At 42.1% G+C, this 18,807-nt stretch overlaps 1 protein-coding gene across 11 annotated transcripts in view; it reads left to right on the forward strand.

Moving 5' to 3' along the window:
- DZIP1L (DAZ interacting zinc finger protein 1 like) overlaps positions 1-18,807 on the forward strand; it is a 65,528-nt gene that overhangs the window by 31,461 nt on the left and 15,260 nt on the right. For 10 of the 11 annotated variants that reach the window (XM_054700798.1, XM_054700795.1, XM_054700796.1 and 7 more), the window contains 8 exons: positions 1,366-1,419; positions 8,343-8,396; positions 8,602-8,655; positions 8,863-8,916; positions 9,380-9,469; positions 9,640-9,693; positions 12,784-12,917; positions 14,146-14,332. In XM_054700798.1, coding sequence (XP_054556773.1) covers positions 1,366-1,419; positions 8,343-8,396; positions 8,602-8,655; positions 8,863-8,916; positions 9,380-9,469; positions 9,640-9,693; positions 12,784-12,917; positions 14,146-14,332 — 681 coding nt within the window. The remainder of the gene's footprint in view (positions 1-1,365; positions 1,420-8,342; positions 8,397-8,601; positions 8,656-8,862; positions 8,917-9,379; positions 9,470-9,639; positions 9,694-12,783; positions 12,918-14,145; positions 14,333-18,807) is intronic. The other variant, XM_054700799.1, reaches the window with a different exon arrangement.

The following is an 18,807-nucleotide window of genomic DNA, read 5'->3' on the forward strand; positions in this document are numbered from 1 at the left end:
TCCCATGATCACCAAAGGGAAGATTGCGAGGACCTTAGGGCGGAGTTAAACAACTAGGCTCTCGGTTTGGGTATTTTAACTGGCCCTGTGGCTGGGGGTCACCCCTTTTTGGCCATGAGGCGTGCTAGGTTTTTGACAGCTCAGCAGGTCATTGGGATTCCAGGTCAGCGGAATGGGTAGGACACATTGACAAACTTATATCCCTCTTTTTCTCCCTGAGTTATTCATTTCCCCAGTTCCCCTTCCCTTATAAATAAACCATTTATCTGAAGTTTAGCATTAATAAGTCCTTTTAAGTGCGTGGGTGAGGACCCACAGTCGGGCAACTCCATTTTATATCGGAGTTTGCCCTGTAACAATAGGACATGTGGTATCAGGCACTTGAGGTGAGAGCAGGCGTTTGCTTCTGGGACAGAAGGGCTCCAGACCATTGTTTGTGCTAAAAGCATTCTATACAGCTGGCAGGTTTTCTTGCCTGGCCTGCTCTTTGTAAGATGGGAGAGACTGTGCGGGAAGGATGAGTATCTTGTGGGTAGTGATTAATGGAGAAGGTTCACGATTAGGCTCTTTTTAATTTACCTTGCCTATGGTTTTGACTTCATGGTTGCCATAACTTTTAACTTGTTCTCAGAATGTTACAAGTTGACCCAAAATTTATGTGAATGTGGCTTTTGGAGTTTGGAATGTCTGCTGTCTTCCTTTTGGGTATTCTGGTATGCTGGTGTGTGTGCATGTGTGTGATAGGTTAGAGGTGCTGACATCTAAAGGCACCCAGTAACCTATGGGGGACTGTTTCTGCTGCGAGGACTTTGGCCAGCCCCATAGAAAATATGGTCTTTGCTACTCTACCCACCCTCCCTTTCCTGGCCTTTTAGCTGCCCTTCTGCCTTCCTTGCAAACCCACACGTCTTCTCCTATCCCTTGCCTTGGGATATTTCTTTCCCAATCTTGCACTAGCTCAGATGCTCTGTCCCTGTGGCCCTGAGCTTCCCAGCAATGGGGCTGTGACAGCGCCATCAGGAACGACTTTCTGCTATGTGTTTTGCCAAGCACTCCCCATTCATTGACTCATTACATTGTCCCTATGGTTTCAGGTGAGGTGGTGTGGTAGTATTAGCCTCCCTTTCTAGATGAGAAGAGAATTAGAGCAGCTCAAGAGCTTGCTTCCTGCACAACTGGTGAGGGGCAGAGCAGGAATGTCAACTCTCCTCTTTGGCCTCTAGTGTGTGAGGCTCCATCCTCTTCCTGTAATGGGTTGGAGGGCTTGCCCTTTCTGACTGGTGCTCACATGGTGCCTCACATTTCTCTTTAATCAGGGATAGGGGCCAGTGTTTTGGAGCCACTAACTGTTCCTCCTCTCCCCAGCATTGCAACAGGGCGCGCAGGCTGTGCACACACAGAAGGACTCTTCAGAGAAAGGTGGGACCTCATTTTCTTTTCCATCGTCAGAGGAAGGTGGGTGTCAAATGCATTGCTGCCCTGTGACCACTGCTCCATTCTCTTCTTCCTATAATGGGTTGAAGGGCTTGCCTTTTCTGACTGGTGGTCACATGGTGCCTCACACTTTAAGTCAGGGTTGGGGGCCAGGGTTTTGTTTTGTTTTTATTTTTTCATATATATATTTTTAATCCTTTATTTTTTTTATTTTAACATTTATCATTCAAAAAAATTTTTTAGACAATATTTGTTTCCCCCACCCCCTCAGATTGAGTCCCCATAGAATTTCCTTCCCCAAGGCACCCATGTACCATCACCACAGTACCTTGTGCTCCTCCATCCCTCTCTCCCTCCCACGCTTCTCCCTGCTTCTCCCCTGCAGTATGTCTATGGTTTATAATTGTCTGTTTTTGCTTTGTTGTGTTTTGTGCTGTTGTTATTATTTTTTTTTACACTGATGTCTTATTTGGTTCCCCTATATTCCTGTTGTAAGTGAAACCATCTGGTATTTTCTTTTTCCTTCTGGCTTATTTCACTGAGCATAATTTCTTCTAGCTCCATCCACATTACTGCAAATGGCATGACTTTATCTTTTTTGATTGCTGAATAATATTCCATGGTGTATATGTACCACATCTTCTCGATCCAGTCATCTATTTTTGGGCATTTGGGTTGTTTCCAGGTTTTACCTATTGTAAATAGTGCTGCAATAAACACAGGTGTACATGTGCTCTTTTGAATCAATGTTTTTGTGTCCTTTGAGTAGATCCCAGTAGTGGAATTGCCGGATTGTATGGTAGCTCCATTTTTAGTAGACTGAGGAACCTCCAGACAGCTTTCCACAGTGGTTGGACCAGTTTGCACACCCACCAGCAATGTAGGAGAGTTCCTTTTTCACCACATCCTTGCCAACATTTGTTGTTGCTTGTTTTTTGGATATGTGCCATTCTTACTGGTGTAAGGTGGTATCTCAGTGTGGTTTTCATTTGCATTTCCCTGATGATAAGGCCTGTTGGCCATTTGCATTTCCTCTTTGGAGAAATGTCTTTTGAGTTCTTCTGCCCATTTCTTGACTGGATTGTTTATTTTGCTTTTGTTGAGCCGTGTAAGTTCTTTGTATATCTTTGTGATCAGTCCCTTATCAGTTGAATGGAGTGCAAAGATTTTTTCCCAATCAGTGGTGTGTCTCTCTGTTTTGGTTAATGTCTCTTTGGCTGTGCAGAAGCTTTTCAGTTTGATGTAATCCCAGGTGTTTATCTTTGCCTTCACTATCACTGCTTTGGGTGATGAGTCTTTAAAGATGTTATTGCAATATATGTCTTGTAGTGTTTTCCCTATATTTTCTTCTATATATTTTATGGTTTCAGGTCTTACGTCCAGTTCATTTATCCATTTTGAGTTGGTTTTTGTGTATGGTGAGAGGTAGTGGTCTAGTTTCTAGTTTTCATTTTCTTTGCATGTGGAGGTCCAGTTTTCCCAGCACCATTAATTGAACAAACTGTCCATGTTCCATTGCATATTCTTTGCTCCTTAGTCAAAGATTAGTTGTTCATATAAGTGTGGCTTTATTTCTGGGCTCTCTATTCAGTTCCATTGGTCTGTGTGTCTGTTTTTGTTCCAATACCAAACTGTTTTAATTATTATGGCTTTGTAATATAGCTTGAAGTTTGGAAGTGTGATACCTCCTTTCTCCTTTGTTTTCATCAGTAGGGTTTTGGCTATTCATGGTTTTTTGTGGTCCCATATGAATTTCATCAGTATTTGTTCTATTTCTTTGAAGAATGTCATTGGGATTTTTATTGGAATAGCATTGAATCTGTGTATTGCTTTTGGAAGGATGGCCATTTTAATAATGCTGATTCTTCCAATCCATGAACAGGGGATGTTTTGCCATTTCTTTGTGTCTTTTTAAATTTTTTTTAACAGTGTTTTATAATTTTCTTTGTATAGGTCTTTCACTTCTTTTGTTAGGTTTATTCCCAAGTATTTGATTTCTTTGGTTTCAATTATAAAAGGGATGGTTTTCTTGATTTTGTCTTCTTCTGATTGATTGATTGTGTATAGGAAGGCTACTGATTTTAGTGTGTTGATTTTGTATCCTGCTACTATACTGAGCTGGTTGATTATTTTGAGTAGTTTTTCTGTGGAGTTTTTAGAGTTCTTGATGTATATTATCATATCATCTGCAAATAATGATAATTTTACTTCTTCTTTCCCTTTTGGATACCTGGTATGTCTTTCTTTTGTCTTACTGCCCTGGCTAGGACCTCCAGTATTATATTGAAGAAGAGTAGTGAGAGAGGACAACCTTGTCTTGTTCCTGATCTTAAAGTAAAGGCCTTCAGCTTTTCGCCATTGATAATAATGTTGGCAGTGGGTTTGTCGTATATGGCTTTTATCATTTTAAAAACGTTCCTTCTATCCCGAGAATTTCAAGGGTCTTCATCATAAATGGATGTTGGACTTTGTCGAATGCTTTCTCAGCATCTGTTGAGATCATGTGGTTTTTATTTTTCTTTTTGTTGATGTGTTGGATTGCACTTATCAATTTTCGTATGTTGAACCATCCTTGTGCCCCTGCGATGAATCCCACTTGATCGTGGTGTACTATCCCTTTAATGCATTGTTGGATTCTGTTGGCAAGGATTTTGTTGAGGATTTTTGCATCAGTGTTCATTAGGGAGATTGGTCTGTAATTTTCTTTTTTTGTGCTGTCTTTGTTTGGTTTTGGTATTAGTGTTATGTTGGCTTTGTAGAGTGTATTTGGTAGTATTCCTTCTTTTTTAATTTTTTGAAAAAGTTTGTGTAAGATAGGCACTAATTCACTGCTGAACATTTGGTAGAATTCATTTGTGAAGCTGTTTAGTCCTGGGCTTTTGTTTTTGAAGAGTGCTTTGATTACTGCCTCAATTTCGCTGCTTGTAATTGGTCTGTTTAGTAGTTCTATTTCTTCTTTGTCCGGCTTTGGATGATTATATCGTTCTAGGAATTTGTCCATCTCTTCTAGGTTGTTGAATTTGTTTGCATATAAGTGTTCATAGTAATCTCTGATTATTCTTTTGATTTCTACTGAGTCTGTTGTGATTTCTCCTCTTTCATTTGTAATCCTATCTATGTGTTTTCTCCCATTTTTTCTTTGTGAGACTGGCTAGAGGTTTGTCTATTTTGTTTATTTTTTCAAAGAACCAACTTTTGGTTTCAATGATCTTTTGGATTTTTTTTTAAATTTCCAATTCATTTATTTTTGCTTTAATTTTTATTATTTCTTTTCTTCTACTGGCTTTAGGGTTTTTTTTGTTGTTCTTTTTCTAGCTCTTTGAGATCTGAAATTAGGTTGTTTCTTTGAGTTCTTTCCTGTTTGTTGGTGTGAGCCTGTATTGCTATATATTTTCCTCTTATTGGTTTTGCTTTTGCTGCATCCCATACATTCTGGAAAGTAGTGTCCTCCTTTCAACTCCAAGTATTTTTTAATTTCTTCTTTGATCTCCTCATTAGTCCAGTGGTCTTCGAGTAGTGTGGATTTCAATCTCCATGAAGTGGGAGGGGTCCTTGTTTTCTTTTCATGATTTATTTCTAGCTTGATGCCTTTATGATTAGAGAAGATAGTTGGAATGGATTTTGATCTTCATGTATCTGTTGATGTTTGTCTTGTGGCCTAGTATGTGGTCGATTCTGGAGAATGATCATGTGCACTTGAGAAAAATGTGTACTTGGATTTTTTTGGGTGCAGTGTCCTATAGATGTCTGTTAAGACCATGAGTTCTATGTCTTTATTTAGGGCTCTAGTGTCTTTGTTTATTTTTTGTCTCGTTGATCTGTCCATTGGCGAGAGTGGGGTGTTGATGTCTCCCATTATATATGTATTTTCTTTAATGTCAATTTTCAGAGCTGATAATAATTGTCTAATATATTTTGGTGCCCCTTCATTTGGTGAGTATATGTTGATTAGTGTTATATCTTCCTGATGTATTGTCCCCTCGATCATAATGTAGTGTCCATCTATGTCTCTTTTTACCTTTTTTGAAGTCTATTTCATCTGACGTAAGTATGGCTGTTCCTGCCTTCTTTTTTGGTCCATTTGCTTGTAGGATTGTTTTCCAGCCTTTTACTTTCAGTCTATGTTTATCTCTTGTGGTTAAATGTGTTTCCTGGAGACAACAGAAGGCTGGATTTTGTTTTTTAATCCAGCCTGCCACTCTGTGTCTTTTTATTGATGAGTTTAATCCATTTACCTTTAGAGTTAATATGTTGGCATCTGTATTTGCCATTTTATTTGTCTTTTTTGTGATTTTATTCCTTGCTTTATTCTGTTCTTCTTGTTCATTCCTCTGTTGGCTTTGGCTTTAGGACTTCTTGTAGAATTTTTTTGGAGTGGTGGTTTAGTTTTAATGAATTTCTAGAGTTTCTGTTTGTCTGAGAAGGTCCATATTTTTTCTTTGTAGAGGAAGGAGAGCTTTGCAAGGTAAAGTATTCTTGGTTGGCATTTGCTGTCTTGAAGTTTGCTGAATATGTTACTCCATTCTCTTCTTGCCTGTAATGTTTCTTCGAAGAAGTCTGAAGTTAACCTGATTGGTTTTCCCTTATAAGTTATCTGTTTCTTCCCCCTTGCCAGTTTCATTATTTTATCCTCGTCTTGGACTCTTGCAAGCTTTACCATTAGGTGTCTTGCTGTAGATTTCTTTTCATTGTGGTGATTGGGAGTTCTTCTTGCTTCTTGTATGTCTTTATTCGTCTCCTTTTTCATGCTTGGGAAGTTTTCTTCAATTTTCTCCTTGAATAATTCTCAGTTCCTTTGTCTCTCTCCTCACCTTCTGGAATGCCTATAACTCTTACATTTCCTCTCTTCGTGGAGTCTGATAATTGTCTAAGAGTCTCCTCAAACTGCTTCATTTGCACTTCTCTCTCCTTTTCTCTTTTGGCTCTTTTTATTTCTGTATCTTTGATAGTACTAATCTGTTCTTCCATTTCATCGATTCTGGTTTCATTGCTTCCCCCCTCCCCCGCCCCCCAGTTCTTTATCTCCTCTAGTAATCTTTTAATCTCCTGCATTTTTTTTTCTGTCCTTTCTTAAAGTCTCAATTTCATTCTTCAGTTCAGTGATTATTTGTCTCAAATCATTTTTTTCCTTTTTGTTTTCTTTCTGCTTTTTAATTGTGATGATCATTAATTCTCTATCTGATAGGCCGAGAAGTTTTTCCATATCATTTTTGAGCTCTGGTGACTGTGTTTCTTTTTGTGGTGTGTCCTCCTGCAGGCTTGCTTTGTTATTTATGTTTTCCTTCTCCCTGTTGTTTGCTTTCTAATTAGTTCCATGTGTTGGGACGTTGTGCCACTGGTGTTGGCAGGCGTCTCTTTGGAGTGCTCTTTTAGGGGTACCAGAACCTGTTTACCAGACTGAGACCAGCGCTGGTAGGCCAAAACTCCACCAGGGTGTTGATGCTGTGTTGCTGGACACTGTCCCTTACAGTTCCCTCTCTCTGTATTTACTCAGTTCCAACAGGGAATCAGCTAGTTGGTGATTTTGTTCTGGTAACGAGGTGATGCCAGAGACCCGTACTTGCTGACCTGTGTTTTTTTCCAGTGGTTCTCTGAGAAACAGAGGGGTGGTGGGCAGAGGAGAGCACTCAACACAGGGGCTCTTAATCAAGCTGGGTTCTGTGTCTGCCCCATGTTCACCAGGTGCTGTGCCCACAGCTGTATGGGTCCCGGGCCCTGAATTCTGCACTCTAGGTCTCAGTTCCAGGGCTATCAGATCCAAAGTGCTGGCTATCACCCTGTGCAGTGCCTGCTGCTATGGCACGTCCCATGCCCTGGATCCTGTGCCTGGCTCTCAGTTCCAGGATGGGGTCTTGCTCCACGACTTATTTTCCTCCTTACCCCCGTTTGCATGGCCCATCCTCTCTCATAGCCTGAGTGTGTTTTTGGGATCCCTGGTTCCAATTATCAGGATGTTGGTGATTTTTTTTTCTGGTGGCTAGGTGGCACCAGAGATCTTTCCCACTGTCCTTCCAGAACTGTTTTTTTCCTGTGGGTCTGAGGGAATAGAGTGGGAGTGGCATGGAGCACCTCAACAGCATAGGGGTGCTATATCTGCCCTGTGCCCCTCCGTCGTGGGGATCCCACGCCCTGAATTTTGTGCCCCAGGTCTCAGTTCCAAAGCCCTCAGATACAGGACGCGGGCTGAAGCCTTGTTCAGTGTCTGCAGAAATGGCATCTTTTGCACCCCACACCCATGTCCCAGCGCCAGGTTTCTGATTACTCAGTGAGGGACATTCACCTCAATGAGGGCTCCTGCACGTCTCCCCACAAGCCTAGGTCACAGGCACATTGACCCGGGCAGCCACAATCCGTGATCCGTGTATGCTTTTCAAGCGTGCTGCTTTTCCGCACAAGCTTACCAGCTGGCCTTGGGCTATTTGTAGGTCTCAGTGGAATCCTTATCTTCCTCTAATGGCGCCCGAAGCCATTTGCTCACCTCTGTGGAGATTCCCACACCATTCTCCACAGTTCCAGTTCACAGGATGCAGTGCCTAAAATGGTTCCTTTCCCTCACAGTCCCGCTTGATGTGTAGTTTGTTCTTGTTGGTCGTTCTTGTTTGTTTTTTTGTTTGTTTTTTCCTCCTTTCTGTTGTTCAGAGAGTGCTGACTTTGTGGGTCTGGGAGGGTAGCAGGGTTCTGAGCTTTCCTCCCTTCTAGTCCTCTTTTATGGCAACTTTCTTCTTCGGGTAGTTTGCTGGAGTCACCCGTTTATCTTCCGTGTCCCAGTTCTCGCAGGGACCTGCCACTTTTCCTCCCTATTCACTTTTTCTTATGGGAGGACTTACTCGCAGTATTTCCCCACCACCATGTTGATCTCTCTCCCGGGCCAGGGTTTTGGAGCCACTAACTGTTCTTCCTTTCCCCAGTGATCCATCAGGGCCCACAGGCTGTGCACACAAAGAAGGACTCTTCAGAGAAAGGTGGGACCTCATTTTTTTTTCCACCTTCAGAGGAATGTGGGTGTCCAGTGCATTGCTGCCCTGTGACCAGGCTCCATCCTCCTCTTCCTGTAATGTATTGGAGGGCTTGTCCTTTCTGACTGGTGCTCCCATGGTGCCTCACACTTTTCTTAAGTCAGGGATGGGGGCCAGGGTTTTGGAGCCACTAACTTCCTCCCCTTCCCAGTGATCCATCAGGGCCTGCAGGCTGTACACACAAAGAAGGACTCATCAAAGAAAGGTGGGACCTCGTTTTCTTTTCTACCTTCAGAGGAAGGTGGTGTCCAGTGCATTGCTGCCCTGTGACCACAGCTCTATTCTCTTCTTCCGGTAATGGGTTGAAGGGTCTGTGCTTTCTGACTGGTGCTCACATGGTGTCTCCCACTTTTCTTTAAATAAGGGATGGGGCCAGGTTTTTGGAGCCACTAACTGTTCCTCCCCTTCCCAGCGATCCATCAGGGCCTGCAGGCTGTGCACACAAAGGATGACTCATCAAAGAAAGGTGGGACCTCATTTCCTTTTCCATCTTCAGAGGTACGTGGGTGTCCAGTGCATTGCTGCCCTGTGACCAGGCTCCATCCTCTTCTTCCTGTAATGTGTTGGAGGGCTTGCCCTTTCTGACTGGTGCTCACATGGTGCCTCCCATTTTTCTTTAAGTTAGGGATGGGGGCCAGGGTTTTGGAGCCACTAACTTCCTCCCCTTCCCAGCGATTCATCAGGGCCTGCAGACTATGCACACAAAGAAGGACTCATCAAAGAAAGGTGGAACCTCATTTTCTTTCCCACCTTCAGAGGAAGGTGATGTCCAGTGCATTGCTGCTCTATGACCACAGCTCCATTCTCTTCCTGTAATGGGTTGGAGGGCTTGCCCTTTCTAACTGGTGCTTACATGGTGACCCCACTTTTCTTTAAATCAGGGATGGGGGCTAGGGTTTTGGAGCTCTAACTGTTCCTCTTCTCCTCAGGGATCCATCAGGGCCCGCAGGCCATGCACACAGAGAAGAGCTCTTCAGAGAAAGGTGGAAGCTCATCTTCTTTTCCACTTTCAGAGGAAGGTGGGTGTCCAGTGCATTGCTGCCCTGTGACCACCACTCCATTCTTTTCTTCCTATAATGGGCTAGAGGGCTTGCCCTTTCTGACTGGTGCTCACATGGTTCCTCCCACTTTTCTTTGTCAGAATGGGGGCCAGGGTTTTGGAGCCACTAACTGTTCCTCCTCTCCCCAGCAATCCGTCAGGACCCACAGGCTGTGGACACAGAAGAGGACTTTTCAGAGGAAGGTGGGAACTCATTTTCTTTTCCACCTTCAGAGGAAGGTGGGTGCATTGCTGCCCTCCTCATTGTTTAGTGTGTATCTACCTAACTGTGGACACCAGTAGCTGGGGTGAAGGGAAACAGTACTTGAAATCAGTATTTCTTAAGCACCTGTGTGCCTGGAGTGTTCCATGCAGGTACTGATGTGCAATCTTCTTGCTCACTGGTGGGGACAGCCAGGCTCAGAGGGGGCCAGAGACTGCCTGATCACAGAGGCAGCAGTGCTTGAGCCTGGATTTAGGTGGTGTGTGAGACAACGTCTATCCCCACGCCCCTCTCCTTGAATGGTCCAGAGTGGAGGGTGGCCTTTGCTGTTTTGCTCTGTGTAATGATCATGATATAGACAATTCACACAGGGCTTAACTAATGTGCAGAAGTTGCCTTGACTGTCTTCAAAGTGCTGGTCACCTGCTATTTCTATTCACCCCATTCAGTGACTGGCTGTGATTTGTAGTGCTCTCAGCAAGTTGTTGCTAGAGGAGGCAAAAGAGAAATGAAAAACAAACAAACATTGACATGCTTCCTGGCCACAAGGAGGTCCCAGGCTTGCAGGGCAGAAGCTCCTAGGAAAGACCAGACTGTGCTCACAGCCAATCTGCTGACCAGGCCCTGGCTACCTCCAGACTGTGACTTGACAATTCGAAATGACCCAACAGATATACCCAGGCAAGAGTTTTGTTTGTGTCAGCAAAGACTTCCTCTATTTTCAGCAAATATTCTTCTTTACTATTGAGTAAAATATTATGTCAAAAATTTACTTTACAATAATATATATACTTAGCAAAAAAAAAAAAAAAGAAAGAAAAAGAAAAAAAAAAAGAACAAAATACAGAGGTGTGTGCAGTGAGAAGTAGGTCTCCCTCTGCTTACCTCTGTTAACAGCTCTTTGTAGGGGTATCAAACAGGGGAAATGAAGCAGGAAGTTGCTAGGTCTGCTGCTTGGAGTCTGCTGCTTGCTGGAATGGAAATTTCCTGCAATGTGCTGCTTGCCCATACTAGTAGCTATGGCTACCTTGACCCCCTTCCCAAACAATAAAGAATACTTGTGCTATATTCCACTCCTAGGTATTTACCGAAAGGACACAGAAACATCAATTCCAAAGAGCACCTGCACCCCTATGTTTATAGCAGCACTGTTTACAATAGCTAAGTTTTGGAAACAACCCAAATGCCCAAAAATAGATGACTGGATCAAGAAGATGTGGTACATATACACCATGGAATATTACTGAGCATTCAAAAAAGATAAACACATGCAATTTGCAGCAACATGGATGGAGCTGGAAGGGATCACGCTCAGCGAAATAAGCCAGAAAGAAAAAGAAAAATACCGGATGGTCTCACTCATAGCAGGAATCTAGAAAACTTAAATAAGGGACCAGGAAAAGGAATAACTATAAGAAAGTGAAAGTCAAAATCAACAAAAACTATGAACCAGAGACACTCTATGGGGAGTGGGGGGGCGGGGAGGGGAGGGATTGGGGTCAAAATAAGGGGGTTGTAATTGTATGGGGAATATAAAAATAAAATTTATTTTAAAAAATAGAAAAAAAAAGAATACTAAGAATACTTGTGCTATGATGGATGGGGTGACAAGTTTCCTCACACAAACTGTATAAAACCTTACCATTCTGGCAATTCAGGGCTCAGACTTTTGGGAGCTGCCCCACTGAGCCTTCTAGAGTGACAATTAAATCTCTCCACCTCTCTGAGTGCCATCTAATTTCTCTGGAAAATTGTCGTTAACACTGTCTCATGTCTCTTTACAGAGATACTTGGTACAATACAACCACATACATGAACCATTCTTTTCCTTTCCCCAAGTGGAAATACACTGCAAATATTGTTCCCTAGTTATGTATTTTCTTTTTCTTTTTTTTTAAAGATTTATTTATTTATTTTGTACAAGAACCGGGGTACAGGCCAGATGCAGGGAAGGGTGAGAGGATTCACCAGAGACAGAGCGGGGAACAGAACAGGCAGACTGATGAAATACACTGCTGAGGGGAGCAGCGGGCGCGATAGGAGAGGTCCGCTGCGCCTTGTGGGACCCTCGCCGGCTGGCCGGGATCGAACGGGCGCTGGAAAGGCTGCGGACAGCTTCACAGCGCAGCGCTCAACCACCTGCGCCACCAGGGGAGGCCCCAGTTATGTATTTTCTTAACAACCTTTTTTTTTACAAATTATTTCTATCCTTTTTGTAAAAATGCTTCATCATGTTTTCAGGACAATACTGCTTTATTTCACTAAATGGATGTAACCAAATTTATTTAAGTGGTCCTCCCTCCATTAACCCCACCCCAACATGTGCATTTAATAGTGGGAGATAGTAGTGAAAATTAGAGTTACATGCACCTTTTGGGGAAGATATCTGTTGAGTGATATCACAGTGGAGATGATGCAAATCCTACTAGAGAAACACAGTTTGTAGAGGAGGAGACTGACAAGGGTAAGTCAGTGAAAACTCCTTGGGTCCCGCCTATTATAGGGTTTTGCTGTCAGGACTCAAGTGTAAGTTAAAAGCCAGGGGAAGGGGCCTTCCTGTTGGTGCAAGGGGTTAAGCACTGCACTATGAAGCAATTCGCAACCTCTGCAGCACGTGTTCGATCCCCAGCCGGCCAGGGAGCAACCCACATGGCAAAGCAGACCTCTCCTATCTCGCCCACTGCTCCCCTCAGCAGTGTATTTCAGGCAGTCTGCCTGTTCTGTTCCCCACTCTTTCTCTGGTGAATTCTCTTGCCCCCCACCACACATCTCTGGCTTGTACCCCAGCTCTTGTATGCATAAATAAATAAATCTTAAAAAAAAAAAAGCCAGGGGCAGGACTGAGAGCAGAGCTTGGAGGTCCAGACCAGCAGGGATGAAATCCTGAAGGCAGGTGAGGGGAGTGGAATCTGAGGTAGTGTTACTCAGAAACAGAGGCACCCCAGTTCCTGGCACTGGGATGGACACTTGGACCATGCAGATACCCCTGGGTTTCCAGGCAGAGTCACTGGCTGGACATAGTGGGACACTGGGGCAACCAGGCTGACCTTGGTGATTGTCTTGTGCCACAGATCTGGAGGACTCCCAAGATGAACAACAGAAGGTGCTGGCAACTCTGAAGCAAAAACATATCTTGGTGAAGCACTTCAGGGTGATTCTGGAGGAAACTCTGCAAGAAAAGCTGAACAGTGTGGGGATAAAGCAAGTAAGTCCCAGAGCCAAACTGCAGGGCCCATACCTACCTTTCAGATTCCCACCATCTACTCTTCAGATGCAGATGAGTGCTGGGTTGTTCTTTGCCTTGTGTGCTTAGTCATCTTATCTGTTCCAAACTGGGCTGACTTTAATGTCTATAAATATAAAACTACACAACTTCTCCCCTCCCCTCACAGCATGGGTGGTCTCTTCTCTCTTTCCTCCAGTTGCCTCTTAGCTACGATGCTACCCTGCATCCTGACTGAGCCACTCATGGGTTACTTTCTTCTGTGTCTATTTTTGGACAGAGGGAATTGTATTAGCTCAATCTGGCCTCTGCATGGGTCCCTTGGGTGGAGTGTCCATCAGCTATGGCATAAGCATCCATGCCCACTCGGCACGTGAGGCAGGCACTGAAAGTGTCTCTGCTACAATTGGTAGTTAAATGCCATTGTTCTCCATGCTCTGTTGAAACAGCATTGGCAGCTTATTATTCAAGTCACTATGACATCTATTGTAAATAAAAACGTGCTATTATTAAGGTAGCTGAACATCATAATATCGACAATACTGTGTATAGAGTAAAAAAATAAAGACACCTAGGTTTAGCTTAATAACGATGCTCTTCAACCTTTGTTTTTGACCACTGCTTAATCTCCACCTTGACTTTCTGTTCAGACTTGATTAAAATATGTCTTTCAATTCTCGAGTGAATGAGTCCTTATATTGGATTCAGGTACCTCCCCAAATCCTCCTATGGACCCTGGGTGGATGTTAGAAACCCAAGCAAGGCCTAACAGGTCTTGGGAGGGTACGTGGCTTTTGCTTTTGGCACTCAATTTTTTCAGACATTGTTAGCCATGTATCCAAGGTGTCTGACATCACATAGCACCTGAGGCATAAGTAGGAGCAAATTGAGGTCCCATCCTGGGATTCAGCTGCATGGTGGCGAGTCTATCCTGTCTAAACCCCAAATGCTGCATGGTCAATGCAGTTGTGTGCAGCCCCTCTGCAGCCCCCTGTCGAGCTCTTTGCAATGGGGCTCCCAGCACTGCACACCACGCTTCTGGCAGTGTGTGAAGATGCTGCTTCCCTGGCCCCACACTTCTCTCATCCTCTCCTGAAAAGCACCGGGTTCTAGTTCCAGGGCCTCTTAGGCAGCTGCAACAGGTTTGAGAGGCTTAAGGTAAAGAGGAAGGAGAGCCCTGCCTCCAAAGATGAACCTCTGTCTTTTTTAGAAGGCAAAGGGAATCAAAACTCAGGTTTTCAGAAGACTGAAGTCCCTCCTGAAAGTCGAGCGGGCGCAGAAGGCAGCAAATTTTCCTGAATTTCTGAGTCTGAGGAAGAAACTTGCCAAGGAAATCGCCAGCAAAATGAAGGAGAGAGAGGGGAATGTGGGGTTCCAACGAGACAGCAGGTCTCCAGGTAAGCTGGCAAGAGGGCTTGCTTGGGGGCTGTAACTTGGAGGGTTTGGGCTTGTTGAGGAAATAATTCCTGCTGCCATGAGGGCATTGCTCTAAAGAACAAGACTGTAGGATCCTCACAAGTGACTGAGTTCAAAAGTCCTTTGTTGGGGAAACAGACTCAAGGGTGAAATGGGCACCAATGTCTCAGGGAAGTTGAGGAGAGCCATACCTAGAGCTTATGGTCAGCCCTAAATTTGTCCTGCCTCAGACATGCTGCCCCACTCAGCAACTTGGGCCCACATTGCTTTACTTCCTTTGGCCACACATTTAACTTAGCTCTGACAGAGAGCAGCTCGTGCCATTTCTGGCTCTATAAACCAGGCATGTCAGAGCTAAATACAGTATTAAGGCTGAAGGCAGAGGCAAATATAAATCACATGAAAATGGACCGGGGGTAAGGGGGTGGTTGTAAGAGGTGGGTCAGTCCCGCAGAGCTCAGGTTGTTCCCTGGCCGCACAGTAGCTGCTTTGCCATTGGGCATGGTGTCAAGGGAGTACCCTAGAGTTCTTGTGGAGGATTAAAGTTCTTGTGAACCAGCACTCTCCAGTCTCTGTCCTCAAGAAATTAGGGAGCAAGGGGACATGTATTTTTAGGTTCGAGAGTCCCCCAATTCTAGATCCACTGGGTGATTTGGCTTGGGCATACATGGGCTTGGGACCTCTCATGCAGCCTGATGCCCCAGCACATTTCATTCGTGTCCTCAATCCTGGACCTGTGAGGACAGTGGAAGTCAGCTCTGACCTCCCCCATGTCCAGGCAGACCCAAGATGAGCTCTGACTTCAAAGGAAATTTCTAGAGTGTTGTTTTACATATCTCTGCATATATGAGAGATGATTTTATTTGGAACATGGATGAATAATTTTAAAATAATTAATCTTTATTTTTCTTCATGTGCATTAGAACATATTGCTAGCATAGTAACTGTGAGTTCACAGAAATGATTACTTGGGCAGGAATACATTAGGTATTTTATGTTTAGAAATGGTGTCACTTAATATAAAACATTAAATAGATAACAGGACAGTTGGTATGGGAGTATATGGGAAAATTTGTATTGATAATCTGGAGAACTCTATGCTGTTAATATATAAACTTTTGGTCCGAAGAGCTCTTAAGACAGGATAGTTCTTAGTCATGCTTAAAAACATCAGGAGAGATTTTTTTTTAAATGTTATCTGTTCCCTTTATTGTTTTTCTATTGATATAAAAATTCAAGTAATTCATTTTTTTACACATTTTTTATTTTATTTTATTTATTTACTTTTTTAATTTAAATTTTATTTTTATATTCCCCATAAAAATACAACCCCCTTATTTTGACCCCAATTGCTTCTTTCTCCACCCCCACCCCTCCATAGAGTGTCTCTGGTTCATAGTTTTTTGTTGATTTTGATTTTCACTTTCTTATAGTTATTCATTTTCCTGGTCCCTTATTTAAGTTTTCTAGATTCCTGCTATGAGTGAGACCATCCGGTATTTTTCTTTTTCTTTCTGGCTTCTTTCGCTGAGCATGATCCCTTCCAGCGCCATCCATGTTGCTGCAAATTGCATGTGTTTATCTTTTTTGAATGCTGAGTAATATTCCATGGTATATATGTACCACATCTTCTTGATTCAGTCATCTATTTTTGGGCGTTTGGGTTGTTTCCAAAGCTTAGCTATTGTAAATAGTGCTGCTATAAACATAGGGGTGCAGGTGCTCTTTGGAATTGATGTTTCTGTGTCCTTTGGGTAAATACCTAGGAGTGGAATTGCTGGATCATATGGAAGCTCTATGTTTAGTAGGTCCAGAAATCTCCACACAGCTCTCCATAGTGGTTGGACAAGTTTGCACTCCCACCAACAGTGCAGGAGAGTTCCTTTTTCTCCACATCCTCACCAACATTTGTTGTTGCTAGTTTTTTTAATATGCGCCATTCTCACTGGTATAAGATGGTATCTCATGGTAGTTTTGATTTGCATTTCCCTGATTACAAGTGATGTTGAACATTTTTTCATATGCCTGTTGGCCATTTGCATTTCCTCTTCAGAGAAGTTTCTTTTTAGCTCTTCTGCCCATTTTTTGACTGGATTATTTTCTTTGTTGTTGTTGAGTCTCATCAGCTCTTTGCAGATTTTTGTGATCAGTCCTTTATCATTAGTGTTGTGTGCAAAAATGTTCTCCCAGTCGGGGGGTTTCTCTTTGTTTTGGTTGTCTCTTTTGCTGTGCAGAAGCTCTTTAATTTGATGTAGTCCCAGCTGTTTATCTTTGCCTTCACTATCACTGCTTTGGGTGATGTGTCTGTAAAGATGTCTTTGATGTGCATAGCACGTATTGTTTCCCCTGTATTTCCTTCTATGTATTTTATGGTTTCAGGTCTTATGTCTAGTTCTTTAATCCATTTTGAGTTGATTTTTGTTTATGGTGTGAGGTAGTGGTCAAGCTTCATTCTTTTGCATGTAGCGACCCAGTTTTCCCAGCACCATTTATTGAACAAACTTTCTTTGCTCCAGTGCATAGTCTTTGCTCCTTTGTCAAAGATTAGTTGACCATAAATCTGTGGGTTTATTTCTGGATTTTCTATTCAATTCCATTGGTCTGTGTGTCTGTTCTTGTTCCAATACCATGCAGTTTTGATGATTATGGCTTTGTAGTATAGTTTGAAGTCTGGGAGTGTGATGCCGCCATTCCCTTTTTTTTTTTTTTCAGGAGAGCTTTGACTATTTGGGGTTTTTGGTGATTCCATATGAATTTCATCAATAATTGTTCTATTTCTTTGAAGAATGACATTGAAATTTTTATTGGAATAGCATTGAATCTGTATATTGCTTTTGGTAGGATGGCCATTTTAATAATGTTTATTCTTCTAATCTATGAGCAGGGGATGTCTTTCCATTTCTTTGTGTCTGCTTCTATTTCTTTTAACAGTGTTTTATAGTTTTCTTTGTATAGGTCCTTTACCTCTTTTGTTATATTTATTCCCAAGTATTTGATTTTTTTTTGTTTTGATAATAAAAGGGATGGTTTTTTTTTTATTTCTTCTTCTTCAGATTTATTGTTTGTGTATAGGAAGGCTACTGACTTTTGCGTGTTGATTTTCTATCCTGCGTGTTGATTTTCTATCCTCATCATTTGATTGATGAGTTGAATTAGTTTTTCTGTTGAGTTTTTGGGGTTCTCTATATTATCATAGCATCTGCAAATAGTGATAGTTTGACTTCTTCTTTTCCTATTTGGATTCCTTGTATATTTTTCTCTTGTCTTATTGCTCTGGCTAGGACTTCCAGTATTATATTGAAAAGCAGTGGTAAAGTGGACATCCTTGTCTTGTTCCAGATCTTAATGGAAATGCTTTCAGCTTTTCACCATTGAGAATGATACTGGCTGTTGGCTTCTCATAGATGGCCTTTATGATGTTGAGGTATGTTCCTTGTATCCCAAGAATTTCAAGGGCTTTTATCATGAATGGGTGTTGCACTTTGTTGAAAGCTTTCTCAGCATCTATTGATATTATCATATGGTTTTTATATTTCTTTTTGTTGATGTGTTGGATAACGTTGATTGATTTTTGGATGTTGAACCATCCTTGTGTTCCTGGCATGAATCCTACTTGGTTGTGGTGAATTATCTTATGGATACATTGTTGAATTCTGGTAGCTAAAATTTTATTGAGGATTTTTGCATCAGTGTTCATTAGGGAGATTGGCCTGTAGTTTCCTTTTTTGTGTTGTCCTTGTTTGGTTTTGGTATTAGTGTAATGTTGGCTTCATAGAATGTGTTTGGTATTGTTTGGTATTGTTTGGTATCCTTCTCAATTTTTTGGAAGAGTTTGTGAAGGATTGGCACTAATTCATCTCTGAATGTTTGGTAGAATTCATTTGTAAATCCATCAGGTCCTGGGCTTTTGTTTTTGGGGAGGTTTTTGATTACCATTTCAATTTCGCTGCTTGTAATTGGTCTGTTTAGGTGTTCTATTTCTTCTTTATCTAGCTTTGGGTGATTGTAGAGTTGTAGGAATTTATTTATCTCCTCTAGATTGTTGAACTTATTTCCATATAACTGTTCATAGTAGTTACTGATTATTCTTTTGATTTCTTCTGTGTCCGTTGTGATTTCTGCTCTTTCATTTATGATCCTGTTTATTTGTGCTTTCTCCCTTTTTTCCTTTGTGAGCCTGGCTAGAGGTTTGTCTATTTTATTGATTTTTTCAAAGAACCAGCTCTTGGTTTCATTGATCTTTTGGATTGTTTTTTCAGTTTCAATTCATTTATTTCTGCTTTGGTTTTTATTTTTTTTTTTCTTCTACTGGTTTTGGGTTATTTTTGTTGTTCTTTTTCTAGACCTTTGAGCTTCGAGATTAGGTTGTTTCTTTGAGTTCTTGTTTCTTCATGTGAGCCTCTATTGCTATATATTTTCCTCTTATTACTGCTTTTGCTGCATCCCATACATTTTG

Source organism: Talpa occidentalis, unplaced genomic scaffold, assembly GCF_014898055.3.
Source record: "Talpa occidentalis isolate TD23 unplaced genomic scaffold, MPIMG_talOcc4v2.1 talOcc4.4, whole genome shotgun sequence".
NCBI classification, from domain to species: domain Eukaryota; kingdom Metazoa; phylum Chordata; class Mammalia; order Eulipotyphla; family Talpidae; genus Talpa; species Talpa occidentalis.